Source organism: Felis catus, chromosome A3 (genome assembly GCF_018350175.1).
Source record: "Felis catus isolate Fca126 chromosome A3, F.catus_Fca126_mat1.0, whole genome shotgun sequence".
NCBI classification, from domain to species: Eukaryota; Metazoa; Chordata; class Mammalia; order Carnivora; family Felidae; genus Felis; species Felis catus.
The window spans coordinates 118,543,749-118,567,477 of record NC_058370.1 but is presented as its reverse complement, the minus strand read 5'-3'; the positions used below and the strand labels follow the sequence as shown (position 1 = coordinate 118,567,477).

The 23,729-nt window shown below is 47.0% G+C and overlaps 1 protein-coding gene across 2 annotated transcripts; it reads left to right on the top strand.

The window, feature by feature from the left end:
* The first annotated feature begins 62 nt into the window (after nt 1-62).
* Nucleotides 63-23,640, top strand: TRIM54 (tripartite motif containing 54). Of its 2 annotated transcripts, none has more exons than XM_003984445.6 (9): nt 63-1,372; nt 17,938-18,110; nt 18,633-18,804; nt 21,661-21,756; nt 22,196-22,429; nt 22,704-22,726; nt 22,839-22,963; nt 23,099-23,191; nt 23,486-23,640. In XM_003984445.6, exons 1-9 carry the CDS (start codon nt 1,205-1,207, stop codon nt 23,500-23,502), a joined length of 1,101 nt encoding a protein of 366 aa, XP_003984494.2. In that variant the 5' UTR covers nt 63-1,204; the 3' UTR covers nt 23,503-23,640. The 2 variants fall into 2 exon arrangements, with proteins under 2 accessions (XP_003984494.2, XP_044910734.1); XM_045054799.1 differs by lacking the exon at nt 63-1,372 and adding an exon at nt 14,870-16,063.
* Nucleotides 23,641-23,729: the final 89 nt, after the last annotated feature.

Genomic DNA, 23,729 nt, shown 5'->3' with positions numbered 1-23,729 from the left:
AGTGCTCACATCTGAGACCAGCCTGCCTTGGAGAGGAGGAGGCCAGGACAACTGTAGAGTTGGGGCAGAGACTTCCCGGAGCCTTGTGATTATGATTTTGTCAGTGCTCTAAAATTTCCCCAGAGACCAATTCCCCTGGTACCCAAAATAGGTTCCTGGCACTCAGGTCCCTTCTGCTCAGCTCAACTTCTCTCGATTTCCTAACAAATTTAAAGTCCTTGGAGTGGCTCCAGTGATGTGTTCATGGACCAAATTCCCACACTTTTTCAGAGGCACGCTCATGAGGTCGTTCCAGGCCCTGGTGCGACTGCCAGCTCTAGCCTCCTTAGCTTTTTTTTTCCTAGGCTGGTATAAGAAGGTTCTGGGCAAGAACAACAATGGACCAGAAGTGTTGGACCAGAGCCTTTCTCTCTAGTCACCGATGCCCCTGTTCTGATTTATAGGGATCAGCAGAAGAAGGTAAAGGTCACTGGCTATGCCTTGGAGGCAGAAACGTTCACTGACTGTAGGTCTGGTGAGGTCTTTCCTGCCACCCTGAGTCATGTATGGCTCCTCTCATCCAGGCCAGTTTATATTGTGTATCACAGCCATGGAAGAAGAGCCCAAGGCAGAGCATGGGGGTCAGGGGCTCATAGGAGCCTTCTGAGTGTGAGCGCCTGGCACCTTTGCAGACCCACCTTTCACCATAAACAGTGGAGCTCACCCCTGCTCTTGCTTAAGGGAGTCACCCATTCCCGAGTGAGTCAGGGTCACTCACTTGGTGACAGCTGTGGCTCGCCTTACATGAGCTAAATTGGGAGTTGGAATGTCATGCAGATGCCCCTTGTTCCCTACCCCCATGTTAAAATTAATCTCCTCTCTGGGAAGTAAGGGACAAACAGTGCTGCCCATAGAGGGAACAAGAGTCATTTGGGGAACAAAAGAAATTTCCAGGGACAGAGTCATTCAGGGAGGGAGGGATAGATAAAGCTACATGTGTCTGGCTGGGTTACAGAGCAAAGAATAGAGAAGTGTCTGAAAACAGCTATCTGAGGACGAGGTGAATTGTTGGAGGAGGGGACAGGAGAGATAGCAGAGCTATTTCAAGAGTGAGCAGTAGAAGGGAACAAGAATCCACGGACGGTCTAAGCGAGGAAGGGTCCAGAGGCAGTGAGGGAAGGCCAGGACCAGGGCCGAGGCCAGGGCAGGCACGATCGCTGAGGGGATGAACTTCACAGTGGGTTTCAAGCCGCTGCTAGGGGATGCACACAGCATGGACAACCTGGAGAAGCAGCTCATCTGCCCCATCTGCCTGGAGATGTTCTCCAAACCAGTGGTGATCCTGCCCTGCCAGCACAACCTGTGCCGCAAGTGTGCCAACGACGTCTTCCAGGTGGGCCAGGGATGGGGAGGGGGGAGGGCAGGGCCAGGTGACGCAGTGCGGATTTGCGGGAGACTTGTCATCAGGTCAGAGCTGAGACCCCAGAAGGGGATGGGCAGAGTGCTCCGTGAGGTGGGTGCTGGCTGTCCTGGTAGAAGAGCAGAAGATTCGGGGTCCTAGTAGATCACAATGTAAGCATGAGTCAGCAGTGGCTCTGCAGGCTGGCTGACAGCCTATGTGTGCACAGACCGCGGCTGGAATGCCGGCATCTGCAGAGGAGAGAAGACCCCCGTAGAAACTACAAACTGGGAGGGAGGTGATCCTACACCAGGCTGTGTAATAGTCTGTGCTAGACTCTGCACTCCAGTTTGGAGTTTCAGATTTTGAGAATGGTAGGGAAGATTTGGAGAAAATATCGCTGAGATAATGAAACATTAAAAAATAAGCCCTGTGAGAAAAGCTCAGGTTGAAACTATTTGTATTTGAGACAAAGCTCAGCACATCCTCTTTTGGGGCAGAGTTAGTGGGCAGGAGATTGGGAATTCTCCCCAACTAAAAGTTCACACCAGTGCCCCACTCCAGATTGGTTAATAAAAGGGCCTGCTGGTTAGAAAGGATTGTGGTCACTTAAGCAGAAAGAATGCAGAGAAATGCAACCACCTTTGGTTTATGTGAGGTCATGGGGCAAAGCATACGTAGCTAATCGAATTCACAAATGTCATTTTAGCCACTGGCTTCAAAAAGAAAAGCAGCCTTTATCAAAATGGTTTATAAACGGGTTTTCTTTCTTGCCTTGTGCCACTGGAACAAGGATCACAGATCGTAAAGAGATCATAAAGGGGAAAGTTGTGTGCTCTTCCGTGCACGTGCGCGTGCACATGCACACACACACCTTGCAAGTGAAATAAAATCTCTGAATAGACCAGAGCTGGCTAGCTTAGTAGGCATGGCAGTGAGAAGGAACATTTGAACACATGTCCTTCAACCATATCAGAATTCAGAAGGAAATAATGTTGAACATAAATGCTTTTTAACCTAATCAAGACTTTATTTGGTTCTTTCAGGGTAGTGTGTTTGGGAAAAACCAATGGGCTGGCTAAGTCAGCCATTCACAGCTATGCTCTGTGACCCACCCTTTGCTGTATGCCATCTTCCCATCGAGGCCCATTCTCATCTCCTATTCTGTGTGTCTAAACCTGCCATTACATTATTTGGCCCCAGAGTATCTCAAAGCCAGTGATTGTCTCTGGGAAAGGCTGACTGCTCTCTGTCTGCTCATCTTGGACATCAAGTCATGTACTAGAGGCTTCGCCTTGCCCGCCATCTTAGTTTTCCCCTTGGTCTGAGTACCTTTCCTCCAGGCTGAGATGCCTAGGAGGGAATGGCAACAAGATTTTGCCATCCCTTCTCATTAATTTGTAGTGAAACATCCTGCCATTAAATCTTGAGATACATGAAAGCAAAGAGGAATTTCGAAAGTGAAGGTAATCTGTCCTATGAAAAAAAGTGGTCAGAATATTAAAGTGGGAGGCATATAGTATCAGGCAGAGGGACCCAGAGACAAGTTCCCTATCTATAGGGAGGCTAGATGATGTTTAAGTGACCTCTCTTGTTCAAGTCAGTGCTCTGTACTCAGGCACACCGTTTTGGTTCCTTGAAGCTCTGGAATACTGGGACACCTGGGTGGCTCAGTCGGTTGAGCGACCGACTTCAGCTCAGGTCATGATCTCATGGTTTGTGAGTTCGAGCCCCATGTTGGGCTCTGTGCTGACAGCACAGAGCCTGCAGCCTGCTTCTGATTCTGTGTCTCCCTCTCTCTCTGCCCCTCCCCCCACTCATGCTCTGTCTCTCAGAAATAAATAAACATTAAAAAAATTAAAAAAAAAAAAAAAAAGGAGAAGCTCTGGAATACTGATTGGGCCCAGAGAGAAAGGGACTGAGTCAAACCCGATGCAGAATATTTAGGAAACAACAGGATTCCCAGAGGTTTGGGATGGTTCTGTGGATCTGGACTGATGTGTTTCTTTTTAAAGTGCAGAGCACCCCTGGGCACCCCTCCCACCCCCTCCACCAAGGAGAAGAGTGAACAGCTCATTTCCTTGCTCTGCTTTATTTGGGGCAGCCTGGTGGGAGGCTGACCCAGTTCTTTGGCTGCACTTCTGTATATACATCTCAGTAGATCTCCCTCTGAAAGATGAGCATATTTAGTTTTTTCTCACATTGCCTCCACATTTTGACAACTGTAGGCATAATCAGATTGTCTGTTTTCTAAGTATGGGAACAAGCTTAGGACTTTTGGTAATTCTATCTTAAAACCACTTAAGAAGAATACCCTGAGAACATTGCCTAGAAAGTTAATAGAACTTATAAAAGTTATACCGGTATCTCTCTCTCTCACTCTCTCTTGCTCTCTCTCTCTCTCTCTCTCTCTCTCTCTCTCTCTCTCTCTCACACACACACACACTTTTCTTTCACATAGGAGTTTGTATCATGAAAAGTGACAACCCCAGGCCCTCAGTTCCCTTCTCCAAATGGAGGTAGCCATCTCCAACTTTCTTGGGTATCCTTCCAGAAATTTCCATGGATAACTACATCTGAGTGTGGGGTGTGTGTGTGTTTAGACTCACTGTCCTACATCTGCCTTTGTTTGCTTTCTCTTGGTGGTTGTTCCATCTCTACACATTCAGATACACGTTTTCATTTTTAAATGGCTGAATAGTGCTCTGCTCCATTGTTCTGACTGGACCACAGTCTGTTTCATTGGTCCTCTAAAACATTTAGATGGTGTCCAGTGTTTTGCTGTCTTAACAACTGCTGTGATGAACAACAAACAAGAATTTCAGGGAACTGTGGCGCACCTGGCTGGCTCAGTCTGTGGAGCAGGCGATTCCCGATCCCGGGGTCATAAATTTGAGCAGCACTTTGGGCATAGAGATTACTTAAAAATGTTTAAAAAAAAAAAAAAGAACTTAGGGAATTGTGACTTTATAACATCAGGTTAACTAGAGAGTCAGGAAGCAAATTTGAATAACTAAAACATGTCATTGAAAATGTTGAATAGTATTAAAGGTTTGGGAGAAAGTCTTCCATTATCATACTTTCCCAGCACAGTTACTTTCTCCTTTGCATATTACTTTCAAGCCCCTGTTGACATACGTATCTTTACATAGTTGCCATCACAATTTAACTATTTTCCTTTAGAGCTGTAATACATGTCTCCTTCACCCTGACTTTAAAGAGAAAAGACACCAAAATACCACATTAACCCCCTCTAATTTCTCCCTCCCTCTTTCTCCACACTTGCACCCACTCAACTACCAAGCACTTTGACTAGAGGAAAGCTGTTGGTGTGGGAATTTGACACAAACATCTTCCCATGCGTTTCTGTATTTGTAAACTCTAGTCACTTCTAAACTCCTTTAAGCAGGCCTTCAGTTTATTTTTGTACCTGCCCCCACTTCACTGTGGGCACTCGTTTATGAGCTGCAACCTGTTGTAATTTAACAGACAACCAGAAGGTTGTTGAGGAACAGAGTTTCTGGAGGGTGTCCATTTAGGGAGAGATTTGCAGATACGGGAATATGAAGAAAGGGGCCGCCGCCGCCTTCTGTAATAAAGGGCAGTCCAGGAAAGACGTGCCCTCTGGTTCACTCCACCTTGAAAGCCAGTTCGTTACCAGTTCGTTGTGAGGACCCGCTGTCAGGCCTGCCTCCTCCACCACTTCCCCTGCTCCCGAGGGACCTCCCCAGGTCCCCACCCCAGGAGACCATGGGTGGGTCTCCTTTGTGAGAAATTGGTTCACTGCAAGTTTGTGAACGGCATTTACCTTATGGCAGTGTTAGGGGTCTTGCTTACTTGACGGGAGAAACTGGGTTAGTGGAGAGCAAAAACCTAGACCGAGACTCAGCTCCCGAGTTCTAGTCCCACCAGCCTCTTCCTTGATTTGCCGTGTGGTGTCAATCAGGCTATTTTACCTCTTCAAGCCTGTTTACACATACATGGGTTAATAGGATGCTTTAAACTGATCTTATTTTTTTTTAATTTTAATTTTATTATAGAGAGAGAAGCGGGGTGGGGGGGGCACAGAGGATCTGAGGCGGGCTCTGCGCTGACAGCAGAGAGCCTGACGTGGGGCTTGAACTCACAAACCATGAGATCGTGACCTTAGCTGAAGTCAGATGCTTAACTGACTGAGCCACCCAGGTACCCCTAAACTGACCTTCAATATCCTTATAATTCTAACAATCTGATTTCGCAAATTCAGGAAATTTTACTATGGATTTCCATTTTTTAAGCGTTTTCTATTCAGTTACCAGTGTCCTGACTTGTCTCACTCTTCTGATTTTTGATCTTCCTTCCAGCCAGTCTCCTGCCACGTCTGACCCCTTGTGCCAGGCTCTTCGCTAAGTTCTGTCAGGCAAAGCTAACCCTCCACTCAGAATCCCTCTCCCACCCACTGGTGGCCAATATCTGGATTCTTCTAAGGCTCTTCAACATTTCTCCAAATGTCTGATCTTCTGTCTACCGTTTTGCCATGGTTTCTCCAGTATATTGTGAAGGTGTGGCTCAAGGGACGTGCATGGTCCGCTATTCCTCATTGACGAGGTCGCCATTTTGGGGGAAATAGCCTCCAGCAACCCTCTTGAACTCACAGAGCATCTTTCTAGACAGAACATTTCTATTAGATGCTATGGAATATTACAAAGAAAGGAAGCACCATACAGCCTAAAAGAGATAGCTCATGGAATGTATGCCATACAAAAGCCTGGAACATAGCCTAGAATTAAATTCCATTTATTTATTGCATTCCATTGTATCCTCCACAGTGAAGAAGGAACAGTTGTTTCATGACCTGTGGTTCTATGTGGGCATATACTTTTAGGATTGTTAACCACTCTTTGTGAAACGCTCTATAATTTATAAAGTACCTTCACATTTATGATTCCATTTGAGTTAGATAGAATGCATGCTACTTCCATTTTACAGGGACAACCCAAGAAACAGGTTATAGTCTTACAAAGGGACAGAGTAGGGACATAAATGTAGGTCTTCTGTTCCTAGAGTGATGGAATTTTCTCTACACATCACCTCATTGGCACATGAAATTTTGCTTTATGGGGCTGGCTTTCTTGTGTAAAGGTAAGATTTAAGGAAAGAACAAAATGTAAGTGTGTAATAAAGCCTGTCAGTTATTTTCAGTTATTATTTTTAGTCTTTTTAAAGTACAGGTCTATTGCCATATGCTTCTACACAATTGTTTACAAAAGCTTGTATCTTAAGATACTAATTCAAAGATGCATTATATACAGTGTAGTTTCATTGAGTTAAGAACAGGCCTATTCCCATATGCTTCTACAACAATTGTCTACAAAAACTTGCATCTTTTTTTAGTGTTGTTTTTTTTTTAATTCCACTTAGTTAACATACAGTGTTATTTCTTAGTTTGAAATACAAAGATAAACAGAAGCGGAAGATAGGATTTTGCTACCTGGATATTAGTCAGCTGAGAAATCTTTAGTCCAATGTAGAGACTGTCAGCTATGGAAATGTATGAAGAAAGTTGCCATCTACACCTTAGTGTATAAAATTCCTGTCTGTCATGAGACCATGTAGGACTCACAATCAGGGCAGGAAGTAATCTCTTTTTGGACCATGGACCCCTTTGTCAGTTTGTGAAGCCTGTGGACTCTAAGGGCAATGTGTGTGGTTTATGTGAGAAAAATGCTTTTATTTATTTATATTTTTAATGTTTATTTGTTTCTCTTGCAAGAGCATGAGAGCAGGGAAGGAGCAGAGAGAGAGGGAAAGAGAGAATCTAAAGGAGGCTCCATCTCACGAACAGAACTGTGAGATCATGACCTGAGCCGAAATCAAGAGTCAGACGCTTAATCAACTGAGCCACCCAGGTGCCCCCCAAACATGTTTTTAAATGCATATGTACTACAAAAAAATTATATGTACTATATATGATTATAAAGAAAATGGATTGCATTAGAACACAGCATGCATTCTCATACATTCTCAGCGGGGGTGATATTGCCCCAAGAATATCCATGGATTAAAATTTTTTATTGTGATTGTATTTAAAAATTTTTATTTAGTTTTTGCTTTCATGTAAAACTTTTTCCCCCAGCTTCACTGAGATATAATTGACAAAAATTAGACATATTTAAGGTGTGCAACATGATGATTTGATACTGTGAAATGATTACCACGAACTAGTTAACACATCCATCACTTCACGATGACCATTGTGTGCTACTCTCTTAGCAATTGCCAAGTATAAAATATATAACTAACTATTAACGATAGTCACCATACTGGACATCAGCTCCCCAGAATGAACTCATCTTAGAATTGAAAGTTTGTGCCCTTGACCAGCATCTCCTCATTTCCCACACCCCTCCACCCCTGGCAACCACCTTTCTACTTCCTGCTTCTATGAGTTTCACTTTTGTCGATTTTGGGTACTTAAATTTAATGGGGAAGGGATGGCTATTAGGGGCAAAAATGTCTTAAAAGCTTCCTGGAAGGAGCAGTCATGAAAAAAGCCTGAGAAACACTGGAATATAATTACCAAAGTAATTAGAACATGTCTGACAGATCTCTGTCTCTCTCAAATCAATCAATCAGTCAATAATAAAGAACACGTTGGATAGAGTAATGTATGTGCTCCTTGATTAACACATTAAATAATGAGATCAAGCAGTGGGCCTAGTAACTACTATAGTTCAGAAGTAGTGATAAGCATAAATTATTTTTGGATGTTCGATCAACAACAATACTGTGATGTGAAAATACCTGTGATTTCTGTTGGTGGCAAAGTGCTCTAAAATTGTGGTTTGTTGCCTACATGTGTAATTGAGGGAAATGTCCAATTTATGCTATTTAATGAAAATAAAAATAAGATTTTTTTTTTCTCACCTGAGTTCACAGAATTCTGGTCATGGATCTTTTGGGGCTGTGGTCCCCAGATTAAATACTTCTGCATTACAGGCACCAGCATCTTCCCAAGCATCCAGGCTTGAAATGCTAGAATAGTCTTTGACTTTCTCCTCTCCCCACAGCCCACCCACATTTAAGTGATTGGCCAGTCCTACTGATTCCACCTCCGGCATCCCCAGTCTTCCCAAGATTTCTGCCACCACCTGAGGGCAGGCAGGTGACTTGCACTGACTACTGCACTTGCTTCTCAGTTGATCTGTGCCTTTAACCTCTCTCTCCCCTCCCATCTATCCAAATTACCTGTGAGATTAATATTCACTCTTTTTTTTTTTTCATGTTTATTTTTGAGAGAGAGAGAGAGAGAGAGAGCAGGGGAGGGGCAGAGAGAGAGAGAGGGAGACACAGAACTTGAAGAGGGCTTCAGGCTCGGAGCTGTGAGCACAGAGCCTGATGCAGGGCTCGAACTCACAAACTGCGAAATCATGACCTGAGTGAGCCAAAGTTGGACGCTTAACCAGACTGAGCCACCTAAGCGCCCTGAGATTAATATTTACTCTTATTTTCTCTCCTAGTTCAGAAACCTTGGCTACAAAATTAAGTTCAGATCCTTACCCTTAAATTCAAAGCCCTCTGTGATTTTACCACAATTAAAAAAAAAAATTAAAAGCCTTTCATGGTAAAACCCACCTTTCTAGCCCCCCCCCCACCCCCCACCATGACTCCCCTATTTGTAACCTAAAATCCTATAGTCTCTCTGGTCTCCCGAAACTCTTTCCTACCTAACCACCTGCTACCTGTCTACCCTGTCTTCAAATGGTATCTTCTTGGGAGCACCCGAGTGGCTAAGTGGGTTAAACATCCAACTTCAGGTCATGATCTCCCAGTCCGTGCGTTCGAGTCCCACATCAGGCTCTGTGCTGACAGCTCAGAGCCTGGACCCTGCTCAGGATTCTGTGTGTCCCTCCTTCTCTGCCATTTTTAAAAAATGGTATCTTCTTAAACATCCCCTCCTCTGAACTAACAAAGTTTTTTACCGTTCTCCTGCTGGTTTATCTTCCTGGCGTTTATGGCACTCCAGCGCCCCCTCTCCATTTATGTCAGTACTGAGCATTGCAATTTTAAAAGGTAAAGTTTTTTTCCAAACCCCAAAATCTTTGTGCAAAATTTGGAATTTATTAAAAAAAGAAAAAGAAGAAGAACCGAATAATCCACAATTCTATCAGCCAATGAGAGTTACTGCAAAAATATTTAACTTTTATATTTATGCATTTTAAAGGTAATTCAGAGTCCATAGAAATTTGGGAAATGTAAATGACTACAAAGAAAAATTTTAAATTACCTGTGAATCCCATCACCCATTCCTAAATTAGGATCCTACTGTCTATATTGATTTATGTCTTGCTTTTTTTCATCTAAAATCATAACATGAGGGGTCCCTTGGTGTCTCAATTGGTTAAGCTTCCAACTCTTGGTTTCTGCTCAGGTCATGATCTCACAGTTTGTGGGTTCAAGCCCCACATCGGGCTCTCTGCTGTCAGCACGGATCCCGCTTCAGATCCTCTGTCTCCCGGTCTCTCTGCCCCTACCCTGCTCACACTCTCTTTTTCTCTCTCAAAAATAAACAAACATTAAAAATAATAATGAAATTGTAACATGAGTATCTCTCCATGTTACAAAGAACTCTAAGATAATTACATAATAATTCCATTATAACTCATTTAATTGCTCCTCTGCTGTCAAGCAACCAGAATGTTTCCTATACGAAAAAAAAATTTTATTGTTTATTATGATTACAAAAACAATACAGGTACATTATATAAAATTCAAACCTCATAGATAATGCAAATGATAGAATGTGTAAATCCATCTAAACACCCTAGAACTAGGGGCTCCTAGCAGCTCATTCGGTAGTGTGGCTTTTTTTTTTTTTTTTTTTTTTAGGTAAGTTCCACCCCAAATGTGGGGCTTGAACTCACAGAGCACTTGACTCTTGATCTCAAGGTTGTGAGTTTGAGCCTTATGTGGAATGTGGAGATTACTTAAAAATAAAATCTTTTTAGGGGCATCTGGGTGGCTCAGTTAAGCACCTGGCTCTTGACCGGTTCAGTTCACGATCTCACGGTTCGTGGGTTCGAGCCCCGCATTGGGCTCTGTGTTGGCAGTGCAGAGACTCCTTGGGATTCTCTCTCTCTGCCCCTTCCCCACTTGTGTGCTCTGTCTCTCTCGAAGTAAATAAATAAACTTAAAAAAATAAACTTTTTTAAAATGTAAAAACAAACAAACACACTAGGACTATTTCAGAGATGGGATTTCAGGAACTGTTTATATCAGGCAGGAAGAGGGCACTCCAGGGCCAGCTGGGGGAGGCACAAACAAGTGAGATACTAAATCACAGGAGTCAGAGTTAAAGAGGGGGATGGTGGCCTACGTGGTGTGAGAGGGGAAGGTTGTTATAAAAACCACCAGCTCCCTTCCTCGTCCGATTAGGGTGTCTGAAACTCTTACCATATTATATCAGTCAATGCCCATTGCTCACAGAACATCAGCCCTTGAAGGGAGCAAGTGCTAAGTACAGATCCCTCTTTTTAGATCTGAGGAAATTGAGGCCCTGAGAGAAATTATTTTCCTAAGGTCATAAATGGCAAATCCCAAACCAGATCTTCAGATCATTGCTACTTTCCCTATATAGTGCTGCATTAAAATGCAGAGATGTTACCAAGAAGGGGTAACCTTTTTTTTTTTTTAAATGTTTATTTGTTTGTTTTGAGAGAGAACATGAACAGGGGAAGGGCAGAGAGAGAGGGAGAGAGGATCCCAAGCAGGCCCCACATTCAGCACGAAGCCCATGTGAGGCTTGATCTCATGACCATGAGATCGTGACCTGAGCTGAAATCAGAGTCAGATGTTTAACCGACTGAGCCAGCCAGGTGCCCCAAGGGGTAACCATTTTATCCACATATCCAGTACAGGTGACTTTCTCAAAGTAGCCACCCAGCATTTGCAAAAGGTTTGGGACACAAGACAAATAAGTTTCAGTTGAGGAGGACGTCAGGAAAAGAGAGTGACTCCTTAGACTTCCTCTCATTTAGTCTTCCTGATTTTTGCCATAGCTGGGTACCACCTGTGCAATGGTTGATTATTTCCTTTAAAGGGGCTCACTTTTAAAGCTTAAATATTTACTTTATCTTCATTCTAAATGACATAATCCTTGAAAAATCCCTAGTTATATAGGCTGGTTATTTTTTTCTAATACGCATTAAAATCAACACACAACTAAAAAAAATTTTTTTTTAATGTTTATTTTTCAGAGAGAGAGAGAGAGACAGAGTGTGAGCAGGCGAGGGGTAGAGAGAGAGGGAGACACAGAATCCAAAGCAGCCTCCGGGCTCCAAACTTTCAGCACAGAGCCCGACACAGGGCTCGAACCTACAAATCACAAGATCATGATCTGAGCCAAAGTCGGATGCTTAACCGACTGAGCCACCCAGGTGCCCCAACGCACAAAAATTTTAAATGTCCATCCTCAAACCACCTGAAATCATCATGCCTTCATCAGCATGTATACCGTATTTAGGGAAACACTGAGTTAGCTCATGAGGAACACAGAGAGGGCCTCTAAGCAGCATGAGTGCGCCATGAGTTAGAGAGCCTGGGAAATCCAAAAGATGAACTTAACTATTTCATTACTAGAAATTTAGCCCTAGTACCAAAGGGCACCTTTGATACATATACCACAGACTGACTAGCAAAGGATATGGGGTGTGGAGTTGGAGGCGGGGGCATGGCTGAAGCAGTCACAGAAAAGAGGGGATGCCCTGGAGGTTAAGAGGAAAGCCAGCCAGCCAGAGGTAGGATGTGGCAGAAGGAACTGAGCTTTGGGAGAGGGAGGAGACCATGGGACCAGTGGACGACTGGGAAATCTGCTGTCAGCTGCGGTACCTGCGTCAGCACCAGCCCTTAGCCAAACTGCAAAGAAGGCAGACGTGCAACCCTTCCCTCCCACCTGCCTGCCGGTGTCCTCTCCCCAGAAAGGTGCTCTTCAGACAAAGGATTTAGGGGAGACTGCCTGATACTGCTTGCCTCTCAGACCCCTGGGGCCCAGGAGAATGGCAGTGATTAGCCAATGGGATGAACTGCTAAAATGTCTTTACCTGGTGAGGAAGTGGTGAAGAGGTAGTGGGCTTCCCGGTCCACCCAAATCTGCTTCCTTGGCCCAGATGTCCCAAGTCATGATTGCTTTTTTTTTTTTTAACTGTTTTTATATTGTGGTAAAATGCACATAATATAAATTTGTCATCTTAACCATTCTTTTTTTTTTTTTTTAAGTTTATTTATTTTGAGACAGCACGAGTTGGGGAGGGGCAGAGAGAGAGGGAGAGAGAATCTCAAGTAGGGTCTGTACTGCCAGTGCAGAGCCCGACATGGTGCTTGAACTCAAGAAATCACAATACCATGACCTGAGCCAAAACCAAGTCCGATCCTTAACCGATTGAACCACCCAGGCACCCCAATTATCTTAACCATTCTTACGTGTGCAGTACAGTGTCATTAAGTATATTCACACTGTTGTGTATCCAGAACTTTTCATCATTCCAAATGGAAATTCTGTACCCATTAAATAATAACCTTCTGCTTCCCTGCCCCTCAGCCCCTGGTAACCACCATTCTACTTTTTCTCTCTATGAATTTGACTATTTCAGGTACTTCATATGGAGGGATCATACAGTATTTGTACTTTCGCAGCAGGCTAATTTCAGCTAGCACAAAGTCCTCAAGGTTGATCCACGTTGTAGCACGTAGTCCTGATTGCTTTTACCCTGTTATTTTCCACTATGATCTATGTGACTTCCGCCAGTGTCTCCATTCTACTTCCTGCTGTAGTGTCCTGAGTGAATTTCGCTTCTATGTTCGTAACATATTTTACTTGATTTCTTAATTCTGCCATTTCCCTTCACTTCTCCCAGCTTTGATCACTTATATCTCTTCTTTAATCAAAGAGACTATGTTTTCTTTCTTTTAAAAAAAAAAAAAAATTTAGGGGCGCCTGGGTGGCGCAGTCGGTTAAGCGTCCGACTTCAGCCAGGTCACGATCTCGTGGTCCGTGAGTTCGAGCCCCGCGTCGGGCTCTGGGCTGATGGCTCGGAGCCTGGAGCCTGTTTCTGATTCTGTGTCTCCCTCTCTCTCTGCCCCTCCCCCGTTCATGCTCTGTCTCTCTCTGTCCCAAAAATAAATAAACGTTGAAAAAAAAAATTAAAAAAAAAAAAAATTTAGGGGCGCCTGGGTGGCGCAGTCGGTTAAGCGTCCTGACTTCAGCCAGGTCACGATCTCGCGGTCCGTGAGTTCGAGCCCCGCGTCGGGCTCTGGGCTGATGGCTCAGAGCCTGGAGCCTATTTCCGATTCTGTGTCTCCCTCTCTCTCTGCCCCTCCCCCGTTCATGCTCTCTCTCTGTCCCCAAAATAAATAAACGTTGAAAAAAAAATTTAATGTTTATTTATTTTTGAGAGAGACAGAGACAGGATGCAAGTGGGTTAGGGGCAGAGAGAGAGGGAGACATAGAATCCGAAGCAGGCTCCGGGCTCTGAGCTGGCAGCACAGAGCCCGACGCGGGGCTCGAACCCACGAGCTGTAGATCATGACCTGAGCCGAAGTCGGACGCTCAACTGACTGAACCACCCAGGTGCCCCTGTTTTCTTGAAAAATGTTAGATTGAAATACTGTGTCCAGAAGCAGTTCTTCTCACAAAGCATATTCTTTGTCTGTCCGCCGCTTGTCATGCTTTCTTTTTCCTTTTTTATTACGTCCGTTTACATCTCCCGTTGGATCCCTTCTGCTTACCATTCCTCTTTGAATCAGGGCAGTTTTATCTGCGGCTGAGTATGAACTCGTTAGTCAACCCCCCGTCTACCTTGGCTTTCTTCCACGGTCCACTTCACCGTAAACTGGCTAGCTGGATGTTCCCATCGGGTTGCCATCTCTGTTGCAAGCCCAGTCCTTTGGCTTCTGTGGTGAATTAGAGGGGTACGACCCGGGTCAGCAGGCAGCTGAGTGGCTCGATTTGGTTATATCGCCTCAGTATGTTTTTCACACAGAATCTGGTGAACTAGCTAGTCTGAGGGCATGCGGAGATCCATGGGCGAAGGTCTCCCTGAGATTTGAGCGGTTTCCTTTCCTTTTCACAGAGAAACAGGTTATTCTGGTTGCAAGCCGGACCCCTGTATTGCTTCATGACACAAGGGGTTTTGGGTCAATGGGCCATATTTTGTTTACCTCAGCTCAAATAATCCACAGTTGCACAGCTCACTTTTAGGTGGTTGTTTCCTTTGTGAAGGGTTGATGTGTGGCCTTTTACGACTCTAACTAAAATCTGTTTTACCTGAGATTCAGAGGGGCGAATGTTAGCTCTGGGCATCATCCTTCAGGTGGCCTAAATTCTACTCCATCTGACAATGTACTATATTGATTTTTTTAAATGTTTATTCAATTTTGGGAGACAGAGAGAGACAGAGCACGAGCAGGGGAAGGGCAGAGGAGACAAAGAATCCTAAGCAGGCTCCAGGCTCCGAGCTGTCAGCACACAGCCCGACACGGGGCTCAAACTCACGAACTGTGAGATCATGACCTGAGCTGGTTGGATGCTTAACTGACCAAGCCACCCAGGCACTTCTAGCATATTTAGAATGGACCCTGGGGTTAGAGTGCCTGAGTTCAAATATTGGTTCTGCCATCTATTATCTGATGACCCCGTACAATTTATTTAACACCTTTGGGCTGCAATTTCCTATCTTTGAAATGGGGCTAATAGTAGTACCTATTTCAAGGGTCAATAAGAGGTTTAAATGAGTTAATACAGATAAAAGAGTTTAGAGAAGAACCTGGCATAAAGTATGTGTCCAGTTAGCCATTGTCACTATACTTCCTGTAGTCTTCGTTAGGGGGTTAATGTTCATGTCCTCCACCATATTTACAAGAAATCCTTGAGGGTTAAATTCAATAATGTCTAGGAAGTCCATAGCATGGTGCTTGACACACAATCGGCCCTCAAAACATGAGTTGAATGTTAAATAATGAGTATAGAGGAAGGGGAGGCTGTGAGGGAGGAAGGTGGAGGAGAGAGGCTAACTCAGAAGTTTGTGCTCTGGGCTAAGACTTTAGCCCATTCAAACATTCAAACCCATTTCCACCCATTCAACCATTTCCTGAGCATTTTTATATGCTAGCCACTAGCGAATCAAAGAGAAGTAAGATCCCTCCAGGAGTTTGCAGGCTTGGAGTTCTCCCAACACCTCCTTGCTCACTTGGATTCTAAGTAATGAAAGGTCATTGTATTAAGTAAGCAAAAGCCCAGTGGTCTTACACTTTAACCCACACCCTAAACTCAGCAGGATTTATATACAATTGCAGCTACTGAGAAAGACAAAGGCACAAACGCAGCCTTGGATAATCTCAAAGTAATCGGTTCTGGCCTAATGTGTTAACTTCTTAGGATTCACAAGAAATTCCCCCAAAATGTGAGATTTGTGACATGCCAGTCACTCTCCCCAGTATAGGCTTGCCCACTTCCCAGAGGCCACATTTCCTGCCTTGCCTACATCTGTTGCTTCTAAAGGTTCAAAGAAGACTGCGGACTTGGATGCCCTCTGTGTATCCTGGGTGCTGTTGCACACATAAGGGTCCCTCTGGCTGATGCCCAGCATGAGGATTTGGAGAATTTCATCAAACTCACCTTCAGGAAATACATCTAAGTTTTCAAAGTCACAGGTGACTATTCTCTTTAGTCTCTAGGAGTCCATGGCCTTCCAGTCAGCTAGGACTAAGTTGTGCTTAAGTGACAGAAAACCCAAAATAGTAATGGCTTAAAGAAGGTAAAAAATGTGTTCTTTCTCTCAAGCAAAAGTATAGGTAGGCAGTCCAGAGACTCCCTCCTTTTATCTTGTTGCCATTCTCATCCTGTGACTACCTCATGGAGCCACATGGCTGCTTCAGCTGGAGCTACTCCATCTTCATTGTAGCCAACAGGAAGGAGAAAAGAGTAGGGCGTATGCCCCTTCCATTAAAGATACTTCCTAGAAGTTGCATAAAACATTTCTGTCTACATCCTGTTGGCCAGAATGTAGCCACCTGGTCATACTCAGTCGGAAGGGAGACTTGACACAGAATCTTATTTTATTTATTTATTTATTTATTTATTTATTTATTTATTTATTTTATTTGAGAGCGAGAGAGAGAGAGAGACAGCGAGCACAGCAGGGGAGGAACAGGTTGAGAGAAGGACAGAGGATCCAAAGTGGGCTCTATGCTGACAGCAGTGAGCCCCGTGCAGGGCTTGAACTCAGGAACCGTGAGATCGTGACCTGAGCCGAAGTCGGAAGCTTAACCAGCTGAGTTGTCAGGCGCCCCGGACACAGAGTCTTTATTCCATGTGTCTTGCTAAAAACTCAGAGGCTCTATTACTGAAGAAGAGAAGGTGCATACCGAGGAACAACAAACAGTCTCTACCAGTTTTTTCTCTCTGCTGCTGTCCACAAGTTGACTTTGTGGTCTTCTCCGAAGACAAGCCTTCCTGTTCATACTTTCTGACCCCTTGGGCTTTCCACTTCCACTTGCACAAGACTGTGTCTTTGCAGTGTCTCCACAATGTCAGCTCTCTGCCCAACTCCACAGGTCTTTTCAGTTTCAGAGCAGCAGGTGGTCTAGCCACCCCCACCTCTGTGTCTCAGTTCTAAATTCCTGGAGAGAAAATTTGGTTCTGCTTGGGTCAGGTGATCACCTCCTCAACTCTGAGCCAGTCATCTGTGGCCTGGGCCATAGTGGAGTTCTCCCTTTTAGGATGGGAAGGAGCAAGTTCTCTAAGAGGTATAAGTGATGAACATCTCTCGTACGTCTGCCTTCCAAGCTTGACTCTTGTCATAACCCTGCCTGCCAGATGTATTTGTCAGTTTGCTTGTCCTTAGGGCAGGGTGGCTTTTGTTCATCTTATCCCCAGAGCCTCGAAATTACCTGGCACCCTCAATATTTGTTGTAGAATGAATAATCCAGTGTAGTCCTTAGTTTTCCAGACATCGAATGCTTGCTCAAATTTACATGGTAGAACAGTGTGAAGGGCAGCACAAGAACACAGGACTCCTGGCTCCCAGTCTCTAGAATGGTTTCCTAGGAATTGCCTGGCACGATGTGGCCCGTGTGCCCCATTATTCAGCACTTGTCTGGGCTTCCCTGCTGAGGGTTACAGAGAATCTCCCCTAGCTGTGGTCCGTGAAAGCCCCAGGAGGACATTGGCTGCACCACACAGAGTCCATTTCCAACCTTAACCTTAACCTTCCTGCCAATGCCAATGTCTCCCCACACCTGCAAGTTGGGCCCCATTAGGGAGACCATCCTGACTGGGCCTTGACCAAAGTCGGGCTCTGGATGCAGGGACACTTAAGGAGTAATGAGTCAAAAGTGGGAAAGAAGATCTCCATGGCCACCCACCGTTTTCAGAGGAGGAGGACCTCCCCAAGGAACGGAGCTGATGCCTCCCCTTCCACCATTCTCCTACATTTTATTTCAGCCCCCACAACCTTTCCCCCTGCCTCCTCCCCGTTCCTCCATGCCTCACCGTGCGTGTTCTCTCATGCTACTTGTCCCTACAGGCCTCGAACCCTCTGTGGCAATCCCGGGGCTCCACCACTGTGTCTTCCGGAGGCCGTTTCCGTTGCCCATCTTGCAGGCATGAGGTTGTCCTGGACAGACATGGCGTCTATGGCCTGCAGCGAAACCTACTAGTGGAGAACATTATCGACATTTACAAACAAGAGTCTTCCCGGTGAGCTGTCAAGACCTCTTGTCTCTCGAAGGGGCAGGGCCTGGGACACAGAACAGAGAGGGGAACCAATCAGCCAGAAGGGAAGGGCTGAAAGGATCAGCCTCTTTAGAGATTAGAGGACTGGACCCTGGGAGGGGGAGGAATTTGCCCCAGGTCACCCTGCTGAGGCATCTCAGATCCTGGGCAGGGCTTCACCTGCACCCTCTCCACCTGGGGGAGGGGCTGGCAGTCCACCAGCAAGGCCCTTGACAACCTTCTATGGCTTCCTGCCCTGTGGGACTTCCCTGGCCCCCTGGAACAGACACTGTTCTTGGATCTAGGCCTCCTCTACCCCTTAGCTCTCTGTATTCCTCGAATGAAGGGCACTGTGGAAGTCGCTCACCTGCCCAGCCCCAGCTCCAGCTGTGATTGGTGGTTGGTGAGGGCTGAAGAGAAGGTGTTCATGGGGACCTGCACTTGTGGGGCCCACCTCCCCCCAGCCTGGCCCCTGACCCTTCCGCCACCCTGCCCGCTCCCCTCCAGACCACTGCACTCCAAGGCTGAGCAGCACCTTATGTGCGAGGAGCATGAAGAGGAGAAGATCAATATCTACTGCCTGAGCTGTGAAGTGCCCACCTGCTCTCTCTGTAAGGTCTTCGGTGCCCACAAGGACTGTGAGGTGGCCCCCCTGCCCACCATTTACAAACGCCAGAAGGTATCAAGCAGCAGAGGGAGCAGGCATGTGGGACCAGAGACAGGACCGCCTCTCAGACTTCCATCCTGTCACTCCACTTGGGTTTAAAAGTCACTGCACTTGGTTTTAAAGGCAGGCAGATCAGGGGGCGCCTGGGTGGCTCAGTCAGTTGGGCAACTGACTCTTGATTTTGGCTTAGGTCATGATCCCAGGGTCATGGGATGGAGTCTTCCCTCATGCAGCCTGCTTGGGATTCCCTCTCTCTCTCTTTCTCCCTCTCTCTCCCTCTCCCTTTCTCCACCCCCTGCTTCTCCCCTATTTGCTCACATGGCACTCAAGCCATCTCCTCTCTCTCTCAAAAAAAAAAAAAATTATACACACACACATACACACACACACACGTAAAGGCAGGCAGATCAGGGCTACAGTCCCAGCTCTATGCATGACTCAGTGTGACCTTAGGTAAGTCACTTGACCTCTCTGGCCCTGACTTTCCTTGCTTGTAAAATGGGGATGAAAATGCCTGCTTCTGAGAGTCGCTGTAAGGACACAATTCGATCACGGAAGATGTGAGCAACTTCAGTTTGGTGGCCTAGAGGCCTAGAGGGCTCTCCGGGCCCTCTCACTACCACACAGCTAGATTCGACATAAAACATAATTTAAAAATTATATCAGTGGGCACATAGAAAGTAAAGGAAATCTCCAAGTGGGGGTGGAGTGGGGTGAGGAAGGGGCAGTAAGCTGACCACAGAACCCGGGGTGGTAAGCACAGAAAAGGCCAGACTTCCCACGGGGTAAATGCTGGCAGCATTACTGAGCCAGAGGGATGAGACTACGTTGGGATGAGACTGTGTCTCCAGACCTCTGTAAGGTGGACACCTGAACTGAAGAAACCCAGGTTAAACTGGAATCCCAGGAACTAAGGTAGTCGGTCATGCCACCTGACTTTTGACAAAAGCGAATGCAGATTCTGCCTGGAGGAAAACACCCTCAATTTAGGTATTTGGGTTTTCCTTAGATTAAGAACAACAAAATATCAATTCAAAAGTGAAGATACAGAAATAAATGTACCGCATGAGTGCAGGCGGTAGAAACAAAGTACAGATCAGACCCCTGAGGCATTCAGATATTGGAATTATTGTTTTTAATTTTTAAAAATTTTTATTTAAGGGCGCCTGGGTGGCTCAGGGGGCGCCTGGGTGTCTCAGTCGGTTAAGCGTCTGACTTCGGCTCAGGTCGTGATCTCCCAGTTGACAAGTTCGAGCCCTGCATCAGGCTCTGTGCTGACAGCTCGGAGCCTGGAGCCTGCTTCGGATTCTGTGTCTCCCTCTCTTTCTGCCCCTCCCCTGCTCAAGCTCTGTCTCTCTGTGTCTCAAAAATAAACATTAAAAAAAATGGAAAAAAAATAGTTAAAAAAATTTTTTTAAATTTATTTTGAGAAAGAGAGAGTGGGGAGGGGCAGAGAGAGAGGAAGAGAGAGAGAATTCCAAGCAAGCTTCACACTGTCAGCTCAGAGCCCAGTGCGGGGCTCAAACCCATGAACTGTGAGATTATGCCCTGAGCTGAAATCAAGAGTCAGACGCTTAACTGACTGAGCCACCCAGGCACCCCTCAGATATTGGAATTATTAAAGAATAGAGTATCACTGTGTATAAAATGCTTTTTTAAAAACATGGAATAAAAAGGGTGCCTGGGATGGCTCAAATCGTTTGAGCATCCAACTTTGCCTCAGGTCATGATCTCCCAGTTTGTGGGTTTGAGCCCTGCGTCCGGCTCTGTGCTGACAGATCCGAGCCTGGAGCCTCCTTTGGATTCTGTGTCTCCCTCTCTCTCAGCTCCTCCCCTACTCTCTCTCTCTCAAAAATAAACATTTAAAAAATGGAATAAATAGAACAGGCAATAATAGATTATCAAAAATGCTGATTTAACAAAGAACCAAATAGAGATTTTAAAAATGAAACTCTAGGGGCACATGGGTGGTTCAGTTGTTAAGTGTCCAACTCTTGGTTTCAGCTCAGGTCATGATCTCCTAGTTCGTGGATTTGAGCCCCATGATGAGCTCCAAGCTAACAGCACAGAGCCTGCTTGGGATTCTCTCTCTCCTTCTCTCGCTCTGCCCCTTTCCTGTTCGCTCTCTCTGTCTCTCAAAATAAATAAAAATATTTTTTTAAAAAGGAAATTGCTTTAAAAAATGAAAATATAGGGGTGCCTGGGTGGCTCAGTCAGTTAAATGTCCAATTCTTGATTTCATCTCAGGTCTTGATCTCACTGTGCATGGGATGCAGCCCCACATCAGGCTCTGTGCTAACAGCATGGAGCTTGCTTGGGATTCTCTCTCTCTCTCTCTCTCTCTCTCTCTCTTTCAAAATAAATAAATAAATAAACTTAAAAAAATGAAAATATAATTGTTGAAATTTCACTGAAGAGAGAATTAGCAAACAGGAAGAGAGGCCTAAAAAAATAGCCCAGGATGCAGCACCAGGAGATGAGGATGAGAAGCTCTGACACATGCCTCCTCAGAGTCACAGAAGGAGAAAATAAAAAGAATGGAGAAGAGGCAATAGTATCCTAACAGATCATTACAAAGAATATTTCCAAATTGATGGAAGACACGAATCTACAGATAAAGCCCTTAGCCCGAGGCCTGGATGTTTGGCAAATGTCTGCTCCTTTCTCATTTGGTGGTGGAGGGGCTCCTCTCTCCGCCTCCTTCCAGAACCCGTGAATGTGCTTCCACACTTCTTAGATGGTTCCAAGCCATCTAGATCTCTGGAATAGCCCTGATGGTGGGGTGGAGGGGGTGCCCTGCCCGGATGGGAGGGGTACGGCTCTAGGCAGGGCCCCCCAGTTCTAAGTGCTGGCCTGTGTGTGTGGCAGAGTGAGCTCAGCGATGGAATCGCAATGCTGGTGGCCGGCAACGACCGCGTGCAGGCAGTGATCACACAGATGGAGGAGGTGTGCCAGACCATAGAGGTGAGCCTGGGATGGGAGGGAGGGGAGATTTCTGGGTTCCTGGGGGGTGAATCACAAGTGGTGGGATATGCTTAGCCAAGCTGCTAGGTTTGAGTCCCAGCTGTGCCCCTTGCTAGCTCTGTGACTTTGGCCCAGTCACTTCACTTCTCTGTGCTTTGTAACTATAGTGACGGATGGTAACTAGACTTGTGATCCCTTCACAATATATACAGATGCCGAATCACTACATTGTACACCCGAAACTAATGTAATGTTAAAAGTCAATTATATCTCAATTTTTAAAAATCTTGTAACGGTTATTACTGAGAAGACCCTGCCCTTGGCTGCACCTGTAGGTCTGCCGCTATGTGGGGTACTTTCTTGGCCCCGGTGGCTTCCCTTTGGCGGGGAGTGCTCTCCCGACCAAGAAGGAGGTCTCACCCTTGCTCCCCTCTTTCAGGACAACAGCCGGCGGCAGAAGCAGTTACTAACCCAGAGGTTCGAGGCCCTGTGCGCGGTGCTGGAAGAGCGCAAGGCTGAGTTGCTGCAGGCGCTGGCCCGCGAGCAGGAGCAGAAGCTGCAGCGCGTGCGGGGCCTCATCCGCCAGTACGGAGACCACCTGGAGGCCTCCTCTAAGCTCGTGGAGTCGGCCATCCAGTCCATGGAGGAGCCACAGATGGCGCTCTACCTCCAGGTGGGCCCCGGGGGAGGGAGGCAGGCCGCAGAGTGGCTGCCGTGGGGGCCCGGGCACCTGGAGGGCACCACCTGGAGGGCGGGGCTCCCGTCTTACCTCCGGCACCCGTCTGCCCCACTTTGCCTCGGGCGAGTCACCCCCGTCTGAGTCCACCTGCTCCTCAACGAATTGGGATACGCATCCCCGCCCACCCCGCGGGACTGTGGGCACCAGAAACGGGACTTTGCCAGCGCTTGGCACGGTGCTTACGCTCCCCCTCCTTTCTTCCCTGCAGCAGGCCAAGGAGCTGATCAATAAGTGAGTAGGCCGAGCGGGAAAGGCAAGGAAGGGGCTGCCGGGGCTCCGCCGCCGCGCGGAGGGGGTTGCGGGTGCGGGGGGCGTTTCCAGCTGAGCGGCTGCCGCGCCGCAGGGTCGGGACAATGTCGAAAGTGGAGCTGGCAGGACGGCCAGAGCCGGGCTATGAAAGCATGGATCAGTTCACCGTGAGCGTGGAGCACGTGGCCGAAATGCTGAGGACCATCGACTTCCAGGCGGGTGAGGGACGCAGGATGGGAGGGGGCGGCAGGCCGCGGGGACCGGGGGTCCAGAGGGGCGCGGTGTGTGTGTGTGTGGGGGGGGGACGACCAGAGAAGCGGGACTCCCACCTCACCGCGCTTTCCTTGGGGCCAGGCGCTTCCGGGGAGGAAGAGGATGAGGAGGTGGCGTTGGAGGGGGAAGAGGGCAGCGCGGGGCCAGAGGAAGAGCGGCCGGATGGGCCGGAAGGTGAGTGTGGCCTGAAGGGCCTGGCGGGGCTGGCCCTACGCTCCGGTCCCCTCTTCGATGATGGCCTTCCCGTGGCACGGGGATCGCTGGGAGCCTCCCAACCCCCGGCAGGAGGGGCGCGCCCCCTAGCGCGCGTGCAGAAGTACACTTTCCCACCAGCCTTTACTCTGGGGCTTGGGAAGACCGAGTTGGGTCGGGAGGTAGAGGAGAAACCCACTGGGGAAAGTGGGTGAGCTGGGGTCCGGAGCCGCCAAGTACCTTCGGAGCGCCTGCCCACCGAGCTTTCTTTCCCAGGCACCGGCGGGCACTGACCCGCCCCCGCTTTGGGGAGCCCGCGCACCTGGGGCCTGGCGCTCGGGTCGCGGAGGACCTGCGCAGAGACCACCGCGCCACACAGCTCGGCGCCCCGCCGCGGGGGAGGGACTCAATAAAGGGCTAACGAGTCCAAACCCGCAGCTCCTTTCACTGCTCACTCTCAGCCTCGGCTTCGGAGGCGACCCCACCATCATCCCGCCCTTCTCCCGATCTGGGATCATTC

Bases quoted from the DNA above. Each gene is read 5' to 3' on its own strand.
- TRIM54 (XM_003984445.6), top strand. From the start codon at position 1,205: ATGAACTTCACAGTGGGTTTCAAGCCGCTGCTAGGGGATGCACACAGC. The intron at 18,805-21,660 runs GTATCAAGCAGC...TGTGTGTGGCAG, and splicing joins CCATTTACAAACGCCAGAAG to AGTGAGCTCAGCGATGGAAT. The intron at 21,757-22,195 runs GTGAGCCTGGGA...CCCCTCTTTCAG, and splicing joins AGGTGTGCCAGACCATAGAG to GACAACAGCCGGCGGCAGAA.